At 63.4% G+C, this 17688-nt stretch overlaps 1 protein-coding gene across 3 annotated transcripts in view; it reads left to right on the forward strand.

The window, feature by feature from the left end:
- Nkd1 (NKD inhibitor of WNT signaling pathway 1) overlaps positions 1–17688 on the forward strand; it is a 79449-nt gene that overhangs the window by 48274 nt on the left and 13487 nt on the right. For all 3 annotated transcript variants that reach the window (XM_046435093.1, XM_046435094.2, XM_046435095.2), the window contains one exon: positions 5411–5480. In XM_046435093.1, coding sequence (XP_046291049.1) covers positions 5411–5480 — 70 coding nt within the window. The remainder of the gene's footprint in view (positions 1–5410; positions 5481–17688) is intronic.

The raw sequence follows: 17688 nt of genomic DNA on the forward strand, positions 1-17688 counted from the left end.
TTTGCTCCTGAGAGGGGGGGCGTTGCTCTTTGGAGACAGCCCGGGAGGTCTAGGTTCGGATGGTGTCGGGGCGGGAGCTGGGTTTCTTCCCTCCCCGAGGGGAGGCCGTCCCCCGCTGCCCACCACTGAGCCAGGACCCCAGGACTCTCCAGCGAGGCTCCTGGCCCCATGTTGGTGATCGGCACCTCGCCTGGGTGCTGCCCATGGCTGGGCAGGGGTGGGTCGTCCCCAGCGCCTGTGGCCTGCTGTGCCCAGGAGCCAAGTGGGCTCTGGTGGCTAGAGAAGCCCTGCGAGGTCCGGGAGGCTGGCAGAGGGAACAGGGCCACAGGTCCCAGGTGCATGTGAGACGGAAACCTGGCCAGAGTGGGCAGCCTGGCTGGCCTCCCTCCCTTTTGCTTCCTTGGTAGAAGAGAAACCTGCCCCACTGAGGGGGTGGGGGCTGGGACCCCCAGACGCCCACCTCAGAGGGGACCCGAGTGTCATCTTGACTGCTGCCCGTTCCAGAGACGCCGTGCCCGAGGCCCAGGGGATTCTCACCTCCTCTGCCCCTTTTTCTCGGGAGGCCTGCGACCCAACGCTGTAACCCGCCGAGTGTCGGCTCCTTCTCTTGTCAAGTGGGTCATCGTCTGGGCTTCTGTCAGGTCACGTTTTCACGACCAGCAACCCCACAGACATGCAGGTGGCCCCGGGTCCCTGGGTTCCAGGTTCGCAGACCCAGTCCACAGTGGGTGGGGACTTTGTCTTTGTCGACCCCACGCAGACTCTCATCCCCTCGCCATTCCCTGACAACACAGAACCTCGGCTGCTCAACAGCATTTACCTTGGGGATGACCCAGAGGTCCCAGCCCCAGGCCTTCATGGACACCAAGAGACCGCAGTGGGCATCTGTTCAGGGTCGGAGCAGCTGTGATCAGGCCTGTGTCTCGCCCCTCCACCCCCTGCTTCTCCCCCGCGTCCCCCCAGGGGGACGGCCCTGGTGGTCTCTTCCCACGTCTCTGCCCACTGGGTTTCCTAGACGTCCAGGCAGCTCCGGCCTCTGCGTCTTCCCGCGTCCACTCTGTCCCCCCTCCTGTGTGGGGCACCGTCTGTGTAGCGGGATGGGGATGGACAGGTCGGCCTCGTTCTTCTGACCACAGAGTGGTGCTTTGATGGCCCTCGGGTGGCTGTGACCGCTGGTTCACAGGAACCGCGTGGTCCTAGATGTCACTGAACTTGAACGTGGCTCCCGACACAGTGCGTGGAGCTGGTTGAGTGGCGGGGTGTGGGGATAAGCTGGGAGAATGTTCCGGAGAATGGGAGGAGCCCGTGGCAGCTGCCCACCTGGGTGTCCCCGTCGCCTCATTGATTCCTCGTGACAGCTCTATGTCCATCTTACGGAAGAGGACAGTGGGGGCCAGGGAAGAGAGGTCAAGGGCTGCCCCTCAGCTGCTGCGGGTGGCGGGGCCCGAGCCGAGCCCACCCAATGCTGGGGAGCGGCCTGTCCTGCCCGCCTAGTCCTGGGGTGGGCAGGAGGAGGGCCTCACCTGCTCCCACTGGAGTCGGGGAAGGCCTGGCCGGCTGCTCCCACCTGTGCTGGGGGGAGGGCGCGCTGGGGGGAGGGCTTGCGGGCATCTCCTGGATGGCCCCGGGGCAGGCCACTTGGACCTGAGGGTCCCGGGAGCGGCCTCCATCCTGCCGGTGGGTCCCCGCCCTGCCGTGTTCCCCGGGCACCGACATCTGTTAGCGCTTAGGGAGCAGGAAGATTGACGCGGGCCTGCTGGGGCAGGGGTGGGGGACCGAGGGCCGAGAAGGAGGCCTCGGAGACAAAGCAGAAGCCCCACCAACCCCAGCCCTCCCAGGCCCCGCTTTGATGTGGTTTCCTGTCCCCGGAGCCTTATAAGGCATGGTGCCTGCGATTCCGGGCTTGGGCTGGTGCTGGCCGCACACCCAGTGCCCAGAGGAGCTGGCCTCTCTTCCTGGGGCCCAGCGTCGGGCAGAGCTTGGGCTCCGGGGGCCAGCAGAAGGGACAGTGCTGGGACTCAGAGGGGAGGCGTGTCCACACTGTGTGGCCTGAGAGGCCACCAAGCCAGGCCCCTGGGCAGGAATCCTGGGCATCCAGGGAGGCTTTTAATCAGAACCTGGAGCAGAGGCTGAGGCTGACAGTCCCAGAGACCCGAGAGAAGGAGGCCTGTGGCCTGGGGGCCCGAGTGACAGTGAGTGGGTAAATCAGTGAGGGGCAGTCATGGCACGGTGAGGGTCCCATCCAGGCTTCTTGTACATGAACGCAGCAGTGAAGGGTATTGCTAGCTGTGGGACCTTGGGAAAGTCACTTAACCTCTCTGTGCTTCTGTTTTATCTCTATAAAGTGAGCATGATAATGGCAGTCCTTCGGAAGGCCTCAGTGATTGCCATGAGTGTTAAATACAAAGCACAGCAAGCAGCGTGTCAGGCAGGAGGGCACCGTGAGCTGCCTGGGCACCTGTGAGTCTCTCAGCTTTGCTCAGTCATTGGGTAACAGCAGTAGAAGAGGAGGTGACCCTAACAGTGGCTCTGTCCCACCCACGGCATAGGCGCTGGCTGAGCGCGTGCCTGTGGGACCTCCTGACTTCTTACTGCCACCCCAAGACCCAGGAGTGGGAAGGGGGTAGTGTTCCTTCACTGGGTGGCCTGGCTTACGGGGGACAGAGCTGGCGTTTACACGGGGTCTGGCCGGCTCCTGCCGTGTGCCCTCTGCATGGGCTGCTGAGGGTCCGAGGCCAGCTCCCGCGGCACCTGCTGATGGCCCAGAGGGTCTCCCCTCCTCAGGCCCGGGGTAGTCGGAGTGCTTTTCTCTGGCCATCCGTGAGGGCCTGAGCCGGTTCCGTTCCCGTGCCCCATCTGTCCCCGTGCCCCGTCTGTCCCCGTGCCCCACCTAGTCGGGCAGCGTGAATGTCGTCGGAGCCTCGTCTGGCCTCCTGGCCCTGGTAATGCTCACAGCTCTCGTTTTACAACCCGCCAGTCACTCGCTCTGGGAGGTAGGAAGAGTGGGCTGCGGCGGTGGCCAGAGGAGCCCATAGAGTACAGCAGGTGCTCAGCACGGAGATGCGCAGTGAGCACCGGCTGTTTGGATGTGGTGTGACTTTTCTCGGGTGCCCATTTCAAAGACCAGTAGACTGAGGCCCAGGTGCACAGGAGGCCGTGGGGCCCCAGGATCCTGAGGGTCCGGCGCTGGCTCTGCAGCCCAGGTGGCCTCTGGGTCTGGTGGACCACGGACACTGCATGCCACAGACCCCGGCTCGTCCCGCGTCTCAGCAGCGGAGAGGGCTTCCTGCTGCTTGTGGGCTCTGTGCACCTGCCAGGGGGCATTCGCGGTGTCCTGCAGAGTCCGGTGCGGTTCAGGGGTAAGGGTGGCCTCCAGACTTGCTCTGATTCTCCACGGAGAGCGCGGAGGCCCGGCCACAGGGACGTGCTGCTGTGCAGCCTGCGGGCAGGGGTCGGCACAGGGGCCCCGCGGGTGCCTTGCTTGGGGTGGCCCTCGGAGGGGGCCAGTCAAGGCCCATGGCGCTGGCGGCTCTGCCGTGCTGTGGGTGGGCAGTGTGAGGTCAGCGCTGAGCCCCTGTCTGCAGAGGACCTCAGCGTGACGGGTCTGTGCTTGCCCTTGAGGATGGTCACCTGCCCTGTAAGAGGCGCTGCCCGCGGGCCCCCTGGGGAGGCGGCAGTGTGAAAGGCAGGCGTTGGCTGGCTGCTGGGGTGTCCCGGCCATCTGACGGGGCCCCGCGGTGTGCGCCCTGTCCTGTCACTGGCCCGCAGCCCCCCGTCAGCGCTGGCTGTTAACCCAGCCCCGTCTGCAAGCCCGGGAGAGGCCGGGGGTGTCGTGACGGCCGAGGAGGAGAGGGGGCCGGCCAGGACTTGGGGAAGGAAGTCGCCTGGTTCTGAAGTCCACGGGGCACCGGAGCCCGAGTGGCCACATGGAGCAGCCCTTGAGGGGCGAGGGATGCCCTGGAATGTTGGAAAGGAGAACGGGCGGAGAAGATGTCCCCCGCCACCAAATGGGAGCTGTTGGTCTTGGAAACAAAGCGGCGGGAAGCGAGCATCTGGCGGCCAGCTGTGGCCCGGCAGGCACGGCGCTGCGTCCCTGTTCGTGAGGCGGGCACGAAGCTTCCCCTGGGCCTCAGAGGTGCGGGTCCCCCCCAAGGAGAGGGTTTCTTCCTTTCTCTTTTTTCTTTTTACAAAGAGAAGCTGGTGACAGCCGCTGCCTTGGCCTTTTTATTGCTCGTCATTTTGTGGGTTCAGGAAGCCCTGCCAGGGCATCGCTGGGGACGGGAGAGAGGTGGCAGGACACCTCCAGCACCGTCTGTCCCCCGAGAGGAGTGTTCCCCACAGTGCATTCCTGGGTGTATATGACTCTCATAGGACGCTTTTTTGGGAGTGGGGTACTGGGGATGGAACTCAGGGACACCCGACCACTGAGCCACGTCCCCAGCCTGTTTTGTACTTCATTTAGAGACAGGGTCTCCCTGAGTGGCTTTGCACCTCACCATTGCTGAGGCTGGCTTTGAACTCACGATCCTCCTGCCTCAGCCCCCTGAGTCGCTGGGATGACAGGCGTGCGCCTGTCTGGCTCATAGGATGCTTTTGAAAGGCAAAACCTCGCGGTCTGCCCGGGCTGGGAGCCAGCAGTACACACCTGCACACGGAGGCTCCCAGTGGGAGAAGCACAGCCAAGGCTCTGATAAGTCCTGCAGCAAGGGGCCTCGCGGAGCTCTGTCTGACGCATTCTGCTTTGATGGCAGAAGGCCAGTAGATACAGAGGCCAGTTTGGCCAGCGCTGGTCTGACTTCTCCATATCTCCAGTCATCCTGCTGTGGTGGGCAGATAGATGGACAGGGCCTGAGTCTGCTGACATCCCCGACATTCCCCAGCCTGTGAACCAGAGAAACCCCCCTGGCCAGCCTGATAACACCTGAGTGGCCGCCCGGTGACGCTGGCCGGGAGGAGCTCTGCCATGTGGGCACCACACCAGACCCGGTGGTGCCCGGGCCAGGCCGGCAATGGGAAGATGTGGGTCGGTGGTACCTGGGGGCCATCGAGGGCTGCTGCAACCTGGGTCCCGGATATCAGCTGAGGGCTTTGGGTGCAGGATGGGGGAGGGGGGCAGGGGTCCCCCGTAGAGCACTCCAGGCCCAGGGGCTGTTCAGACCCACCGAGGCCTTCACCGTTGCGGAGGAAGGATCCAGAGTGAGGTCTCATCCTGTGGCCCGCGGGGGAGGCCGGCTTGGTGGGAGGGTGGGGGACACTTGCCTGGCCGTTGCAGCTGGGGAGGGGACTTCCCTTCTGAGGGTCCTGGGTAGGGTCTCCTGGCTTCCTCCTCAGTCCCGTCAGAGACCAGACCAGCCCCGGGGGCTCCTGCCGACCCCCCACCTCCCTAACGCCCCGGCCTTTGTCTCCCCAGGAGCTGGTGGGCGAAATGCTCAGAGACGCGCTCAGCGAGGAGGAGGAGGAGGAGGACTTCCGTCTAGAAGGTACTTGGCATCTGTGTGTGGCTCCTGCCGGTGAGGTGGGCAGGGGCCAGCTGCCGCCTCCGACCCTGGAGGGCCGGGGAATGGGGGCGCGCAGCCCTCCAGGGGTCCAAGCCCAGGGGGAGGCCCAGCTGGCAGAGCCCGTCTGGCCTGCGCCCATCAACCCCAGGCCCTTGATGAGGTGTCAGTAGCAAGGCCTGGCCGTGTGGGACTTGGCAGGCTGAAGCAGGACGTGGTCAGAGGCGCACACAGCTGGTCACTTTGCCCAGTTCTTCCTGTGCACCACCGCTGTGCACCTGGAATGTGTCACACACGCACTCACACGCACACGCACACGCGCAGCCGTCCTCTCCCCTCTCCTCCCGCCTCGCTTTTTGCTGAGGCTGGCTTGGAACTCACGCTCCTCCTGTCTCAGCCTCCCCAGCTGCTGCGATTACCGGCGTGCACCCCGGCCCCCAGCCCCACACTGTCCCTTTCTTCAAGAGAAGTGATGTACTGTGGGGAGACGGGGGGGCACCAGAGTGTGGGTCCCTGGCCACTGACACACAGATTCCACTTTGGCAAACACATCACCTTCCTGGCTTCTGTCTCCACGTTCATGGTGGGAACTAGGGCCTTGTCCCAGCATGGTCATCGCCGACTTCCTGAGCTGAGAGCGCTTGCTGAGTGGGACCGAGTTCCATTTTTTATTCAGAGAAGAGAGTTGCCGATGTGGGGCGTCCAAGGACCCCAGCTGGGGCCAAGGTGGGCAGCCGGCCGGCTGCAGAGCTGGGTGCTGGGTGCAGGAGTCCCCAGGAGGTCCCCAAGGATTTGCCTTGGGGTCTGGAGGGCTTCGGGTAGGGAGCCGCGAGTCATAAAGCTCTCTGGGGTTCCCCGGGCTGCGCGGGGGTCAGGCCCCGTCTGGCCTGAGGGCTGTGGCAGGTGGAGACCCAGCTCCCTGGGTTTGCTGTGTCAAGAACGACTTCAGGAGTCACCAGGTGACACTGTCCCAAGCTGGAGCAGGCTGGGGATCAGGGGTCTGCACACCTCGCTCCTCTGCGAGCAGCCCCCGGGGGAGCGCAGGGCGCCAGGGACCAAAAGCCCTGTCCAGGCTGCGGCCTGTGCCTGGGCGGTTGTCTGTGTCCTGGCTCTGGCGCTCGGGCCCGGGGGCTTCCACCCTCGTCTTTCCCTGGGTCCCCGAAGCCGCCGTGGCCCTGGGGCTCTGTGGAGAGAGGCTGGGATCAGGTGCCCGCCGGACGGCCGGGGAGTCAGGTGAGGGCTGCAGACGGCTGGCCCTGGGATCGAGGCGCCCCTGGCCCTGGTTACAGGGTCAGGTCTCGTTCCTTGGTCTGCTCGGTCACCCCCCGTGTGCCATCTCACGGCCCCTGTGCGCGTCCTCCCCCTCAGCTGCCCCTGCCACCTGCGCACTCCCCACCCAGTCCCCCACTGGTCACCCACCGGTCCAGGGCCCACCAGCCAGCACTCTGCCCCCCGTCCATCTGCTGCTCACCCATCACCCCACCCTGTCCATCCATCTAACGGCCACCGCCATGGTCCGCACCGTCTGTGGGCATCCATCCTTCAGACACCTTCCTTTGTGGCCCGTCCTCTCTCGTCCGTCTTTGCACTGTCCATGAGGGTTATTTTGTGGTTCGTTTTGGGTACCAGGCACGGAACCCAGGGTGCTTAACCCCTGAGCCACATCCCGGCCCTTTTCTTCTATTTCATTTCGAGACAGTTTCACTAAGTTGCTGAGGCTGGCCTTGAACTCCCGATCCTCCTGCCTCAGCCTCCAGAGCTGCTGGGATCACAGGGGGGCGCACCGGGCCTGGTCTTCCTTGGTATTTGAAATCCTGGTTAGAGGCCACTCCTGGGACTTTTTGGGGTCGAGGTGCTATCTGAAGTCACGTGAGACTGATTTCCAAAGGGCTGTCCACCTGCCAGCAGACGAAATGAAGTGAGCCGTGGGCCGGCTCCCTCCGAGCTGGCCTTGACCTCTGGGCAGGTCCCTCCCTCTCCGTCCTCCCTGTTGTCCTCTGTGGCGTGGTGGTGAATACGGGGAGCTGGACTCGATGGGCGCCCACCACTGTTCTGGGGATGCTGCTGACAGACATTGATTGGCAGGTGGGGGAAACGTGCGGGGCCTGGGGGCCTGAGGGGCCTGGTTCTGCCAGGGGACCGTGGTGGGTGGGCAGCCCTCTCTCCGACCCGAGGCACACCAGTTGCTCATCGGGCTCGGTAGCAGCCTGGGGCCTTTCCAGCCATTGGTGACATCCAGGCTTAGCACTGTGTCACCTGCCAGCCTCAGGTTCCCAGTTAGGGGCGGGGCGCGGTTGGTGGGGCTGTAGCTTCTCAGCCTCTTTCTTCAACAAAAGCTCGCGGGGACCCAGCGGCACCGGCTCCACAGGCTGCCGAGGCCCACGGCTGACGTCGCTGCCTGAACAGAGGGAGCCGGGACCTCCCTGTCGCCTGGTGCAGGTGCTGCTGAGGACAGCCGCTGGCCACGGGAGGAACCGAGTTGGCAGGGGGCAGAGCGAGCCGCGCTGTCATCTGGGGCAGTCACGCGATCCTCCCGAAATCAGGACCGCTGGCCGCTGGGTGACGGGGTGATGGGGTGATAGGGACCGTCCTGCTTCCCCCCGGGTGAGATCGGGGCAGCAGGCACGTACAGCGGGGTTTATTGAAAAGGGGGACACAGACCTCTGCCAGGAGGGAGCGGGGCCCTGGCTGGGGCCTGGGTGTCCCCAAAAGCGAGGTGTCCGGCCCTTTTCTGTGTCCCAGGCTCCTTCCCCTTCTCTCTCTCCTTCCTGCTTATGTGACAGGCCCAGGGATGCTGGGGGGTGGCCCACAGGTGGCAGACAGGTGGCCAAGGGGAAGGGCAGGATGGAGCAGCCCAGGACAATTAATTAACAGCCCTGTGGCTCCCTGTCGAGGGACCGGTCCTGGGACAGGTCACCATGGTGACAGGTTGGCGCAGGGGCAGGTTGGTGATAAGGGTGGCTCCGAGGGAGTTCGCATTTCAGTCCTCACTCCAAGTCGGCCTCCTGGGTCCGACCCGACCTGCTTTACCTCTCTGTGCCACCGCCGTCTCATTCCGGCTTCAGCAGGACTTAAAGTGACACGGCCAGCAGTGAAGCTGGGACCAGTGGCTGCTGTGCTTCCAGCAGGTGGTCACCTGGACCTGACCCGCCACTGGGTCCCCAAGGCCCTTGGGAAGGACCCGGGCGCGGTGACCATCTCTGGTTCTCCGGCCACCCTTGGTGCAGTGGCCGGGGATGGGGAGGTGGCCGAGGACCGCAGGCCCCTGCGTGGCCATCACCTGGCCATCACCTGGGGCTGCAGGAGTCCTCTGGCGGTCGGTCCCTCTGTGCCCCTCGCTGGCCCAGGGAGAACCCGCTGAGCCCTGAAAGTCTCCTTTGTCTTCCTCTCGGCCAAGTTCACTGCCTCTTGGCGGCTGGAGAGCTGTTTAGGGGAGAGAAGGGCCATCTGAGGCGTGAAGATGAAAAGAAGCCTCGGGCCGTCCCGGGAGGGCGCGGTTCTGTAAAGCCGCCTAATCCCGGGTCTCAGCCGCCTCAAGCGGCCAGCTGGGAGCTGAGAGGAGATCAGGGCCAGCCCAGCGCTGCCAAGCTCCTTTTGAACTCGGGGACTGAACAGAGTCAACATCAAAAGTCCCCGGCTCTGGCTGCGGGGCCGGGGGTGAGGGAGGCTGCAGGGCCCGGGAGGGAGCCCTCCTGGCTGACCCGCTGGGTCCCAGGACGGGGCAGGGGTGACTCCTTCCCCCCCCAGGGCCCCGCAGCTGGGCAGCAGCCAGGTGGTGGCAGCCCGTGGCTCGTGCCCCAAGGTGGAACTCGGGCGGCCTTCTGCAGACCCACGTCACCCCGGTGTGGCCTGCGGGACTCTGTCCCCGGAGGTCCTCCTGCTGCAGGGGCAGGCTCTCGCCAAGGTACCCGCCGGAAGGGAGAGACCATGAATGCTGTCTCCCTCTTCCCGGTCCCCTCTCTGCTGGGGGTCACTGGTGTCCCACCCCACCCGAGTGTCCATTCCTGCTGGCCCTGGAGAACGTGGCCTCCCTGCTGGACCCCCCACAGCCCTCCAGGCCCCAGGCTGCCCCCCAGCAGGCCTGTCCTGGGCCCCCTGCTGCCCCACTGGCCCAGGCCTGAGTGTGGACATGGCAGCTGTGGGAGGGTCTCCTCTGGCCGAGGGCCAAGATCCCGAGGAGCTGCTTCTGCCCAGTAGGATAGGGCAGGGGACTTGGCTGAGCCCTGGGGGCTGAGGACCCTTCCCTAGCTCAGGACTGGCCCGGACGCGGCTCCTTGTTCATCTAGGAGGGGCGCCTCTTGCCTTTATTCCAACTTTCTAGGAACTGGCTTTGCCACACCTTGCTGCGTGATCTTGGGCAAGTCACTGAACTTCTCTGTGCTTCGGATTCTTTGTGGGGTTCCCCCCGTAGCACTTCTGCTTCGGGTTGTTGTGAAGACAGGTGACTTACGTAAGCCCTGAGAGCAGTCCTGGGACGGGGTAAGTGCCAGTCTACACGGGCTGTCGTGGTTCTCGTCTCATGGGTCCGGTTTTCTTGAAGAGCGGCCAGTCCGTGTTTATGACCATTTACCTCGTCCAGATCAAAGAAGGCCTGCTTTCAAAGCTCCTTTAATCCCATTAGGATCCCTGAATGCCTCCTTGTGCTCCCAGTATGTGGCATGAAACTTGGCGCACTACGTAAGTGCTCAATAAATAATGGAAGAGCGCAAGTCAGCACCAGGAAGCACTGCCATCAGGGGACTTCCTCTCTGGTCCTGTGCCAGTCCGTGCAGTCTCCCAGGTGTGAGGGGTCAACTAGTGACCGAGCGGAGGAGCCCTGCAGAGATCCTTAGTCCCTTTCACTTAGGGACAAAAGTAATTGAAGAATGGAGGCCCAGAGAGGGGAAGTAACCTGTTCAAGATCACACAGCAGACTGAACCCGTCCTCATTTAGTGTTTCCTGAGCACCTGCTGTCATTGCGGGGCTCTGCTGTGAGCACGGTAAGTAGCCCCTGGGCCAGGCAGACCTGGGAGGGAGGTGGGCGTGAGAGAGCGCAGGTGAGTTTCCAACAGTGTTGCTCTGCCTGGTGGAGGGTGGAGGCAGCTGAGATGCAGAGGCCAGTAGGAGCCAGACGTGGGCGATGTGGGGGGCAGCAGCCAGTGTAAGGAGTCAGGCCCTGCGGCCCTGAGGCACTGAGCGTGGTGGGGGGTCCTGTGGGGGGTGAGGGAAGGGCAGGGGCCGCAGACACGCCTTCTACTGTGCTTAAGAAACTAAGGGCTCTGGAGGCCTAGGCAGGAGGATCGCGGGTTCAAAGCCAGCGTCAGTGACTTAGCAAGCTCCTGGGGACGTGGCTCAGTGGCGGAGCACCCTGGCTTCCATCCCAGGGCCAAAAAAGAGAAGAAAGGATCTAAGGGGTGGAGGTGACTGTGGAGGTGACCTCTGTTTAGACGGCTGGGTCCCGAGGCCTGGGCGCCGTCTGGGTAGGGATGAGGTCCCAGCAGGGGTTGTAGGAGAGGGGGTTTCTCTAAGGAAGTGGCCGCAGGCCCTTCCACCAGCCCCTGGGGCTGGCCGCAGGCCCCTTCTGGGGAGGGGTCCTCCCTGGGGTGCAGACGGCCCCCCTCTGGCCTCCCTCCCTCCTCTGGGTCGGAGCCCATCCTGTGGGAGGGTCAGCAGCCCTGCCGTCCCCCCAGAAGTCGACGCAGAGAACAAGCGGACTTTGTGGCCGGCCGTTCCTGTTCTCCATAAAAACGCGGCGTGGACGGTGGAAAGTCTGACTCCGCAGACCTGGGAGGGCCCGGGGTTGCCAGCAGCTCGGGGAGATGGTCGAAGTGGGGTCTCTGCACACGTCCTGGCGGGCGGGCAGCGGGGGACAAGACATGTTTAGCCCTAAGAGGCCCCTCCCGCCCGCCCCTCCCTCTGGAGCAGATGACTGTGGGTCCAGAGGGGACGAGCCTCCCCAGGAGACAGACAGCCAGAGTCCTCTTTGCTGGGCAGCGTCTCTCCCCCTGCGTCCGTGTCCCCGTCCAGTGACACTGTTCCTCAGGCAGCGTCGTGGAGAAGCGCAGGGCCCCGGGGGTGGGGCCTCTCCGGGTGGCAGGAAGGGACAGACAGATATCTGCTGGTGCCAAAGGCCGGAAACCACCCTGGAGGGTCCGTGGGGCAGCCGCGGTTCCTGGCCTCCGTCCGTCTCACCCAGGAGGCAGCGGCGGCTCCAGGGGACGGTGGTCAGGTCAGGGGTCCCTGGGAACTCAGCCCAGCCTGCGTCAGCTTTGGCTCATCAAGTGGGGTCCTCGGGGGCCGCTCTGGGGCAGGACGGCCTGGCTGGGCCCAGGGGCTCAGACCGCATCGCTGACACACGTGAGCACAGGCACGCACACGTATGTGCCACCTGTGCTCACTCCTGTCCCTGCCATTCCTCCCTCTGCCCTCCCCTTAGCTGTCCACCTGCAGGGCTGGCTGGGGACTTCCCTGGAGATGTGAGGGGGCAGCAGGGACTGTCCCCCGCTCCAGGGGCAGGTCGGTCCCCCCCCCCCCCCCCGGCTCCTCCTACTGAGTTCAGAGCCTGTCCTGTGTGGAGGGGCCTTGACCTGCTCCACTGGCCTGCAGCACCTCCAGAGGCCCCAGGGTTGGCTGTGACACAGGATGTGGCCACTGTGGCCCCCAGCTCTGGTCCCTCCGTCCTGCGAGCTCGGCTGCCTTAGGTAAAAGGTGTCTCCCGAGTCGCGGTGTATCGTGTTCGAATCCCGTGATCTCAGCGACTTGGGAGTCTGAGGCAGGAGGATTGCAAGTTTGAGGCCAGCCTGGGTAACTTAGGGAGGCCCTGTCTCAAAAGATCAAAATAAAGAAGGACGGGAGAGGCAGAGGACGCCGCTGCAGCTCAGGGTTAGGGCACCGGGGTTCAGTTCCCAGTCACGTGGACACACGCACGCACAGGCACACACACACACACACACACACACACACACGCTTCATCCTGCTAAATCTAAGTCAGTGGTCCCAGCCCGGCCTCCCTGAGCTCATTTCCAGGAGCCATGTCCCCCCAAGGCCACCTGCGTAGGAGACGCCTGCGGAGTCACAACAGAAGAACAGGGTCCTGACTGATCTGGGATAAAACAGCTGATTTCGAAATGTCACAAAGCATCCAGTCAGGCGCATGCCGGGGCCAGGGCAAGGGAGGGACCCGGCTTCGTGCTTCACCCCGGCCTTGACCTGGGGCCACGCGGGGCTGTCAGGATGGGCAGTGGGTGCTGGGCGCAGCCCTGCCGGGAGTGGGCGGCCCTCCCCCCGTGCAGGGGTCCAGGGGGTGGGCGGCTCGGCAGGGCAGGGCAGGGCAGAGGCAGGTGCTGTTACTGGGAGAAGGAGAAAGGCCACCGGACAGGCGGGAACAGGTGTCCACTGCTGTCGTGTGACAGGAGAACAGGGGCCAGGGAGTCAGGAGCCTGCTGGGATCGTAGCCTGGATCTACTGTGTGCTGTGGCTTCGTTTTGATGTTGGTGACGATGATGACGACGATGGTGGTGGCCGTGATGGTGATGGTGACGAGCTGGGGACGGTCAGAAAGCCGTTCCAGCCCGTGCGGGGGGGGCCTCGGGGCCCCTCTCAGGACAAAGGGAGCCCCCGGCAGGTTGTCATCGGGAAGTGGCTGCATCGGTTTTGCTTCTTGAAGTTTAGTTTCCACTTTCGTAAAGTGCAATAGTAGCACCCTCCGCATGAGGTTGGACGGAGTCACCTGCAGAGCTCGGTGCCACCTGCCCGTGCGTGTGACTGCATCAAAACCAGGTCTGTGTGTCTCCAGGGCGACCCCCACCCCAGGAGAGCCCAGTGCAGATCACGCAGGAAGCCATTGGCCGGAGCGCACACGCGGTGGCTCTCTTCTTACTGACAGCAGGTCGACCGCCTAATTATATTTGGCTAATATTAAACCCCTGTGCACTCCCTGTGACAGCTGCAGCTGGAGGGACGGGGACCCAGAAACGTCCTGGCCGGCTACCCTGAGACGGAAATGTTCGCAGCAGATAATCTGTATGACAGCAGGACCGTGGACCCGTTAGGGCGCCTGTCCCCACTGCTAGCCCGTCCTGCCAGGTAGCCGTGCCTTGAAAGGCGCCCACCGGGCACTGGACATGGTGACCATTTCTGCGCCTCCCTTAGTGGGGCCCACTTGGTCCTAACTGTGGTTCAGATCGTCCCTTTTTTTTCAAAGTTGACCGTCAGCCGGGCTTTTCCGGATGGGGTTGAGATAAGCTGGTGTTGGCTGATAGCATCCAGAGTCTGGATTTCCTCCTAACGCGGCCGCCTCCTTCCCCACGTCCAGACGCGCCCTGCAGAATTCCTGGCCTGTTGGTCGGGTCGCCAGCCTCACACATTGCTATGCGGAGGGTTTGGCGCCGTCCGGCAAGCCGCGTGGCAGAATCTCTGCCCCGTGCACCTGCGGGCAACCCCAGGGCAGTAGCCAGCCAGGCCCCAGCTCCCCCAAAACGTGCGCTCTGGCTGCGCAGCCCTCGGAAGCTCCCAGAAAGACCGCGCAGCCTCGGCCGTGACGCTGCACAGAGGTAGACACGCCCCACGGGCTCCAGATGCATCGGTCCCAATTATTATTAGAGGCTGGTCCTCCTCAGACACCTGCCTGCCATCTGTTGAGAAATGTCACAAGCGATCCCGACAAATCTGTGGTGTCTGACATGTCAACGGTGCCGCCTGGGGTGGCGCAGTGCCTACCTGCCCCTCAGAGTTGCCTCCCAGTGACCCCAAGTGACCCCAAACCACAGGGAGACAGCCCCGAGGTGTGCTGGGTGGCTGGGGAGGGTGGGGCCGCGAGGGACGGCCTGTTTCATTTCTCAGCCCTCGTCCCACCCCCGCTGTCCGGGGGCGCGCGTCCTCAGCAGCTCTGGCTGGGTGGGCTGTGCTGACCTGCTCCCTGGGTCACGGCTATTTGCTAGGGTAAACAGTCCCCAGAAAGTGACCATGAGGCTCTCCCAGCATGCAGTCCCAGATGGGCCTCCGTGCCTCCCACTGGGCCCAAGGAGACGGGGGCTGGAGTCCAGACTGTGATCAGATTTGCCACATTCAGGTATCTCCTCTCTTTCTTCCTCCTCCTCCTCCTCCTCCTCCCTTTTTTTTTTTTAAACTGGGGGAGGGGAGAGGGGAGAGACTGTCTTTGATCTCAGTGGAGGAAAAAAGTCTGTTCTGTTCAGGCTTTTGGCTAACACAACAAACAGTGTTTAAAATTTAACTTTGCTTAATTAATTAGTAATTCTGTTTAATGCTGTCTGATCTCCCTCCAAAAGGTATTCTGAAGCTTGAGAAGGGAACATCAAAGCGAGCTGGGTGAAGACGGTCAAGTAATGCATTTAATCTGGCAGTTGTTGGGGGTGGAGAGCAGCCAGGTTGGGAGCTAATGTGGGAGAGGATTGTCATTTGGTAAACACAGAGCGGACTCCTTGTGGCTGGGGCTGTGGTGGAAGGAGGGATAGGAAGCAGCTTCCAAACAGAAAGAGCTCCACAAACTGTCCCCAGACTCATTGGGACTGAGAATCAGTTTTAAGAAAGCAAAGTGGAAATTTTCTATCTTCCATGGCCACCGTGTATGGTTGGGCAGGTTGTGTACTGCACAAGGGTTTCCAGATAAAGAAGAAAAAGTTGTAGGTGAAATCCAGTTCATCAAGCAGGCACCCTGGTTGGGGTGGAGGGCTGCATTTGCACAAAGCAACTGTCCAGACTTTTCTGCAGAGGACTAGATAGTACCTGTCATTGGCTTCTGTGGGCCATATAGTCTCTGATGTGATTGCTCAAGTCTGCTTTTGAGGGGCAGAAGTCACCAGAGACAACGTGTGTGATTGTGGCTGTGTCCCAATAAAACTTTATTCAAAGAGCACTGCATTTCCCAGTTTCTGCACTGTTGCAGGAAGTGCTTCCTACTTCCCCTCCCTTCTTTTTGGATCAGAGGCAGAGGGTAGAGGAGGCTCAGATGCCAAAGTCTATCTCAACAAAATGCTGTCCCTCTGTCCCGGCTGGTGTGACCACGGCCTGCGTGAGCACCCTCGCTGCCTCCCCGGAGCCTGCCGCGGGGGTGGGTTCTGCTCTGCACGGGGTGCCCTGGGGACGTCCGAGGATCCTCTTGGATCAGCCTCAGGGACCCTGAGCCCCACTCTCTGCCCCCGGCTTGGGGCCTGGGTGGCGTTGGATGGGTTCTCTGCCTCCGCCTCTCGGGTGGGGGACAGCAAAAGGTGGAAAGGCTTGGGGTGGGGACAGAGGGATGCTTTTATTGTCCTTGTCCCCGACCCTGGGTCACAGTGCTTCTCCCCATGTGTGCTGTCCCAGGCTGGTGACCCCTGGCTGCGAGGTCTTTGGAGCTGGGCTGGGATGAGGTGCAGAGGACAGTCGGCCAGGCTGGGCTCTGGGGAAGCCGTGTGAGGGTGGGGGGCCCCACCGGGGTGAGGAGAAGGGAAGGGGACAGGGGAGGACCTGAGGGGACGCGGGCTGTCCCGGGCGTGGCCCGGGTGGGTGCTCCAGGAGAGGACGAGGACGGAGGTGGACCATGAAAGGCCACACTGATCCTGAAGGTGCCTTTCTGATCACATCCCTTTGAACTTGAACTTGGGTTTCGAGAAGCCTGCCCACTAGCATCTCTGGCCCCGGGTGGAAGCTGTGACTTTGAGGACGGCCGGGGAGGGGGCGTGGAGGGGGCCGTTGCAGGGCACCCTGTCTTCCTGGTTTTACTCAGTTGGGACAGTTTTGGAACAAGGGCATCATGTGGATCTGGGCTGTCGGCTGGGACCATGGCTCAGCCACATCTTTTCCAAAGCCAGCATCTATTGAGTGATTACTGTATGCCAGCCACTGGGAGCAGTCTCCTCGTGGCCCTCTCCCAGCAGCTCTGTGAGGGAGGTGCCTGAGTCTCCACTTTACAGAAAGGGGACTGAGGTCCAGAGACATCAAGGGCCTCGTCCAAGGCTGCCCAGGCCAGCCAGTGGCAGAGTCAGAAGGACATGGCCTCCAATGTGCCCTCTCAATGGACACTCCTACCCAGCCCAGCTGCACCTGCGGGTTAGGCTGGGGGCTTCTAGGGCTAATGGCTTCACTCAGTGCTGGGACAGGGGGACCCCCAGCTCCCCGACTCGGGATGGCAGGAGTGCCACCTGCTTGGTGGCCTGGTGGAGGTGACTGGGCCCGTGAGGTGGCAGCTCTGACCCAGCAGGCGGTCCAGGCTGGATGCTGACTGTCCCTGGGTCCCCAGCTGGTCACCTGCTTGGCCTCCGGGGGCTTGGGGACCCCCTGGAGTGGGGCACCCTGCCCTGGGGGGTTGCTTTAGAGGAGCAGGGGTGAGGGCTTTGTGTCACAGGTGACGCCGGCGACCTGCCCCAGCCTCTGTCCCGGGGCCAGGGCGCCAGGGCCCGGCCCTCCAGGGGGACGCTGCTGTCCTTCTAGGTCAGCGCTCAGTTGGGTTCGTCTGTGCAGCTCCACAAACTCAGGTGCAGCAAAGGAGCTGGTCAGTTTCTGTACCCAGGCCCCCACGGGTGCTCCCGATGGCTTTAAGAAACTGTCACTGTGCTGTAGGGGACGGAGGGATGGAGGCGCTCTGTGATGGAGTGGGGGAGACGAGGACGGGGCTGTGGGGAGCTGGGGAGGGCCGCTGTGGGTGCTGGGGTGGCCTTCTTGACCCCGCCCTGTCTGCGCCAGCTCCGGCGCCCTCCCACCTGCCCCCAACCTGTTGGGTGGATTGAGGCGCCCCCTGACTCCCCGAGGACTCCCGGTGGGGCCTGAGTCCCCTGACCTGCTGGGGGCCTGGACCGTGTGCTGGCCCGGCCTTCTGGCCCTTCACAGTCCGGCTCATGGAGTCCTCACCCGAGTCCCCTGGGAAGGAGCCGTTAGCGTCCCTGCTTGACAGCTGGGGAGGTGACACCCAGGGAAGGTTCAGGACCCACTCAGGGTCAGTGCTGGGGGGACCTGGACCCGGGCAGAGACAGAGCGCTCCCCGGTCAGTGGAAAAGGCCGGCGACAGAATGAAGGGCCCCGCGGGGCAGCCTGGCAGGTGGCCCAGGTCCCAGCCCTGTCCTGTCCCCGCCGCACCCTTCGCACCCCAGCCCCCCTGTGGGAAATGGAGCTAATGGGAGGACCTGCCTCACCGGGCCCGCGGGACCAAGGTGGGAGACGGCGGGTGCTCGGCCGTGTGCACAGGGCCCGGGCATGGTGGCCCAGACATGGAGGCCCCGG

Source organism: Marmota monax, unplaced genomic scaffold (assembly GCF_021218885.2).
Source record: "Marmota monax isolate L192 unplaced genomic scaffold, Marmota_monax_Labrador192_F-V1.1 WCK01_AAM20220418_F8-fsc00024, whole genome shotgun sequence".
NCBI lineage: Eukaryota > Metazoa > Chordata > Mammalia > Rodentia > Sciuridae > Marmota > Marmota monax.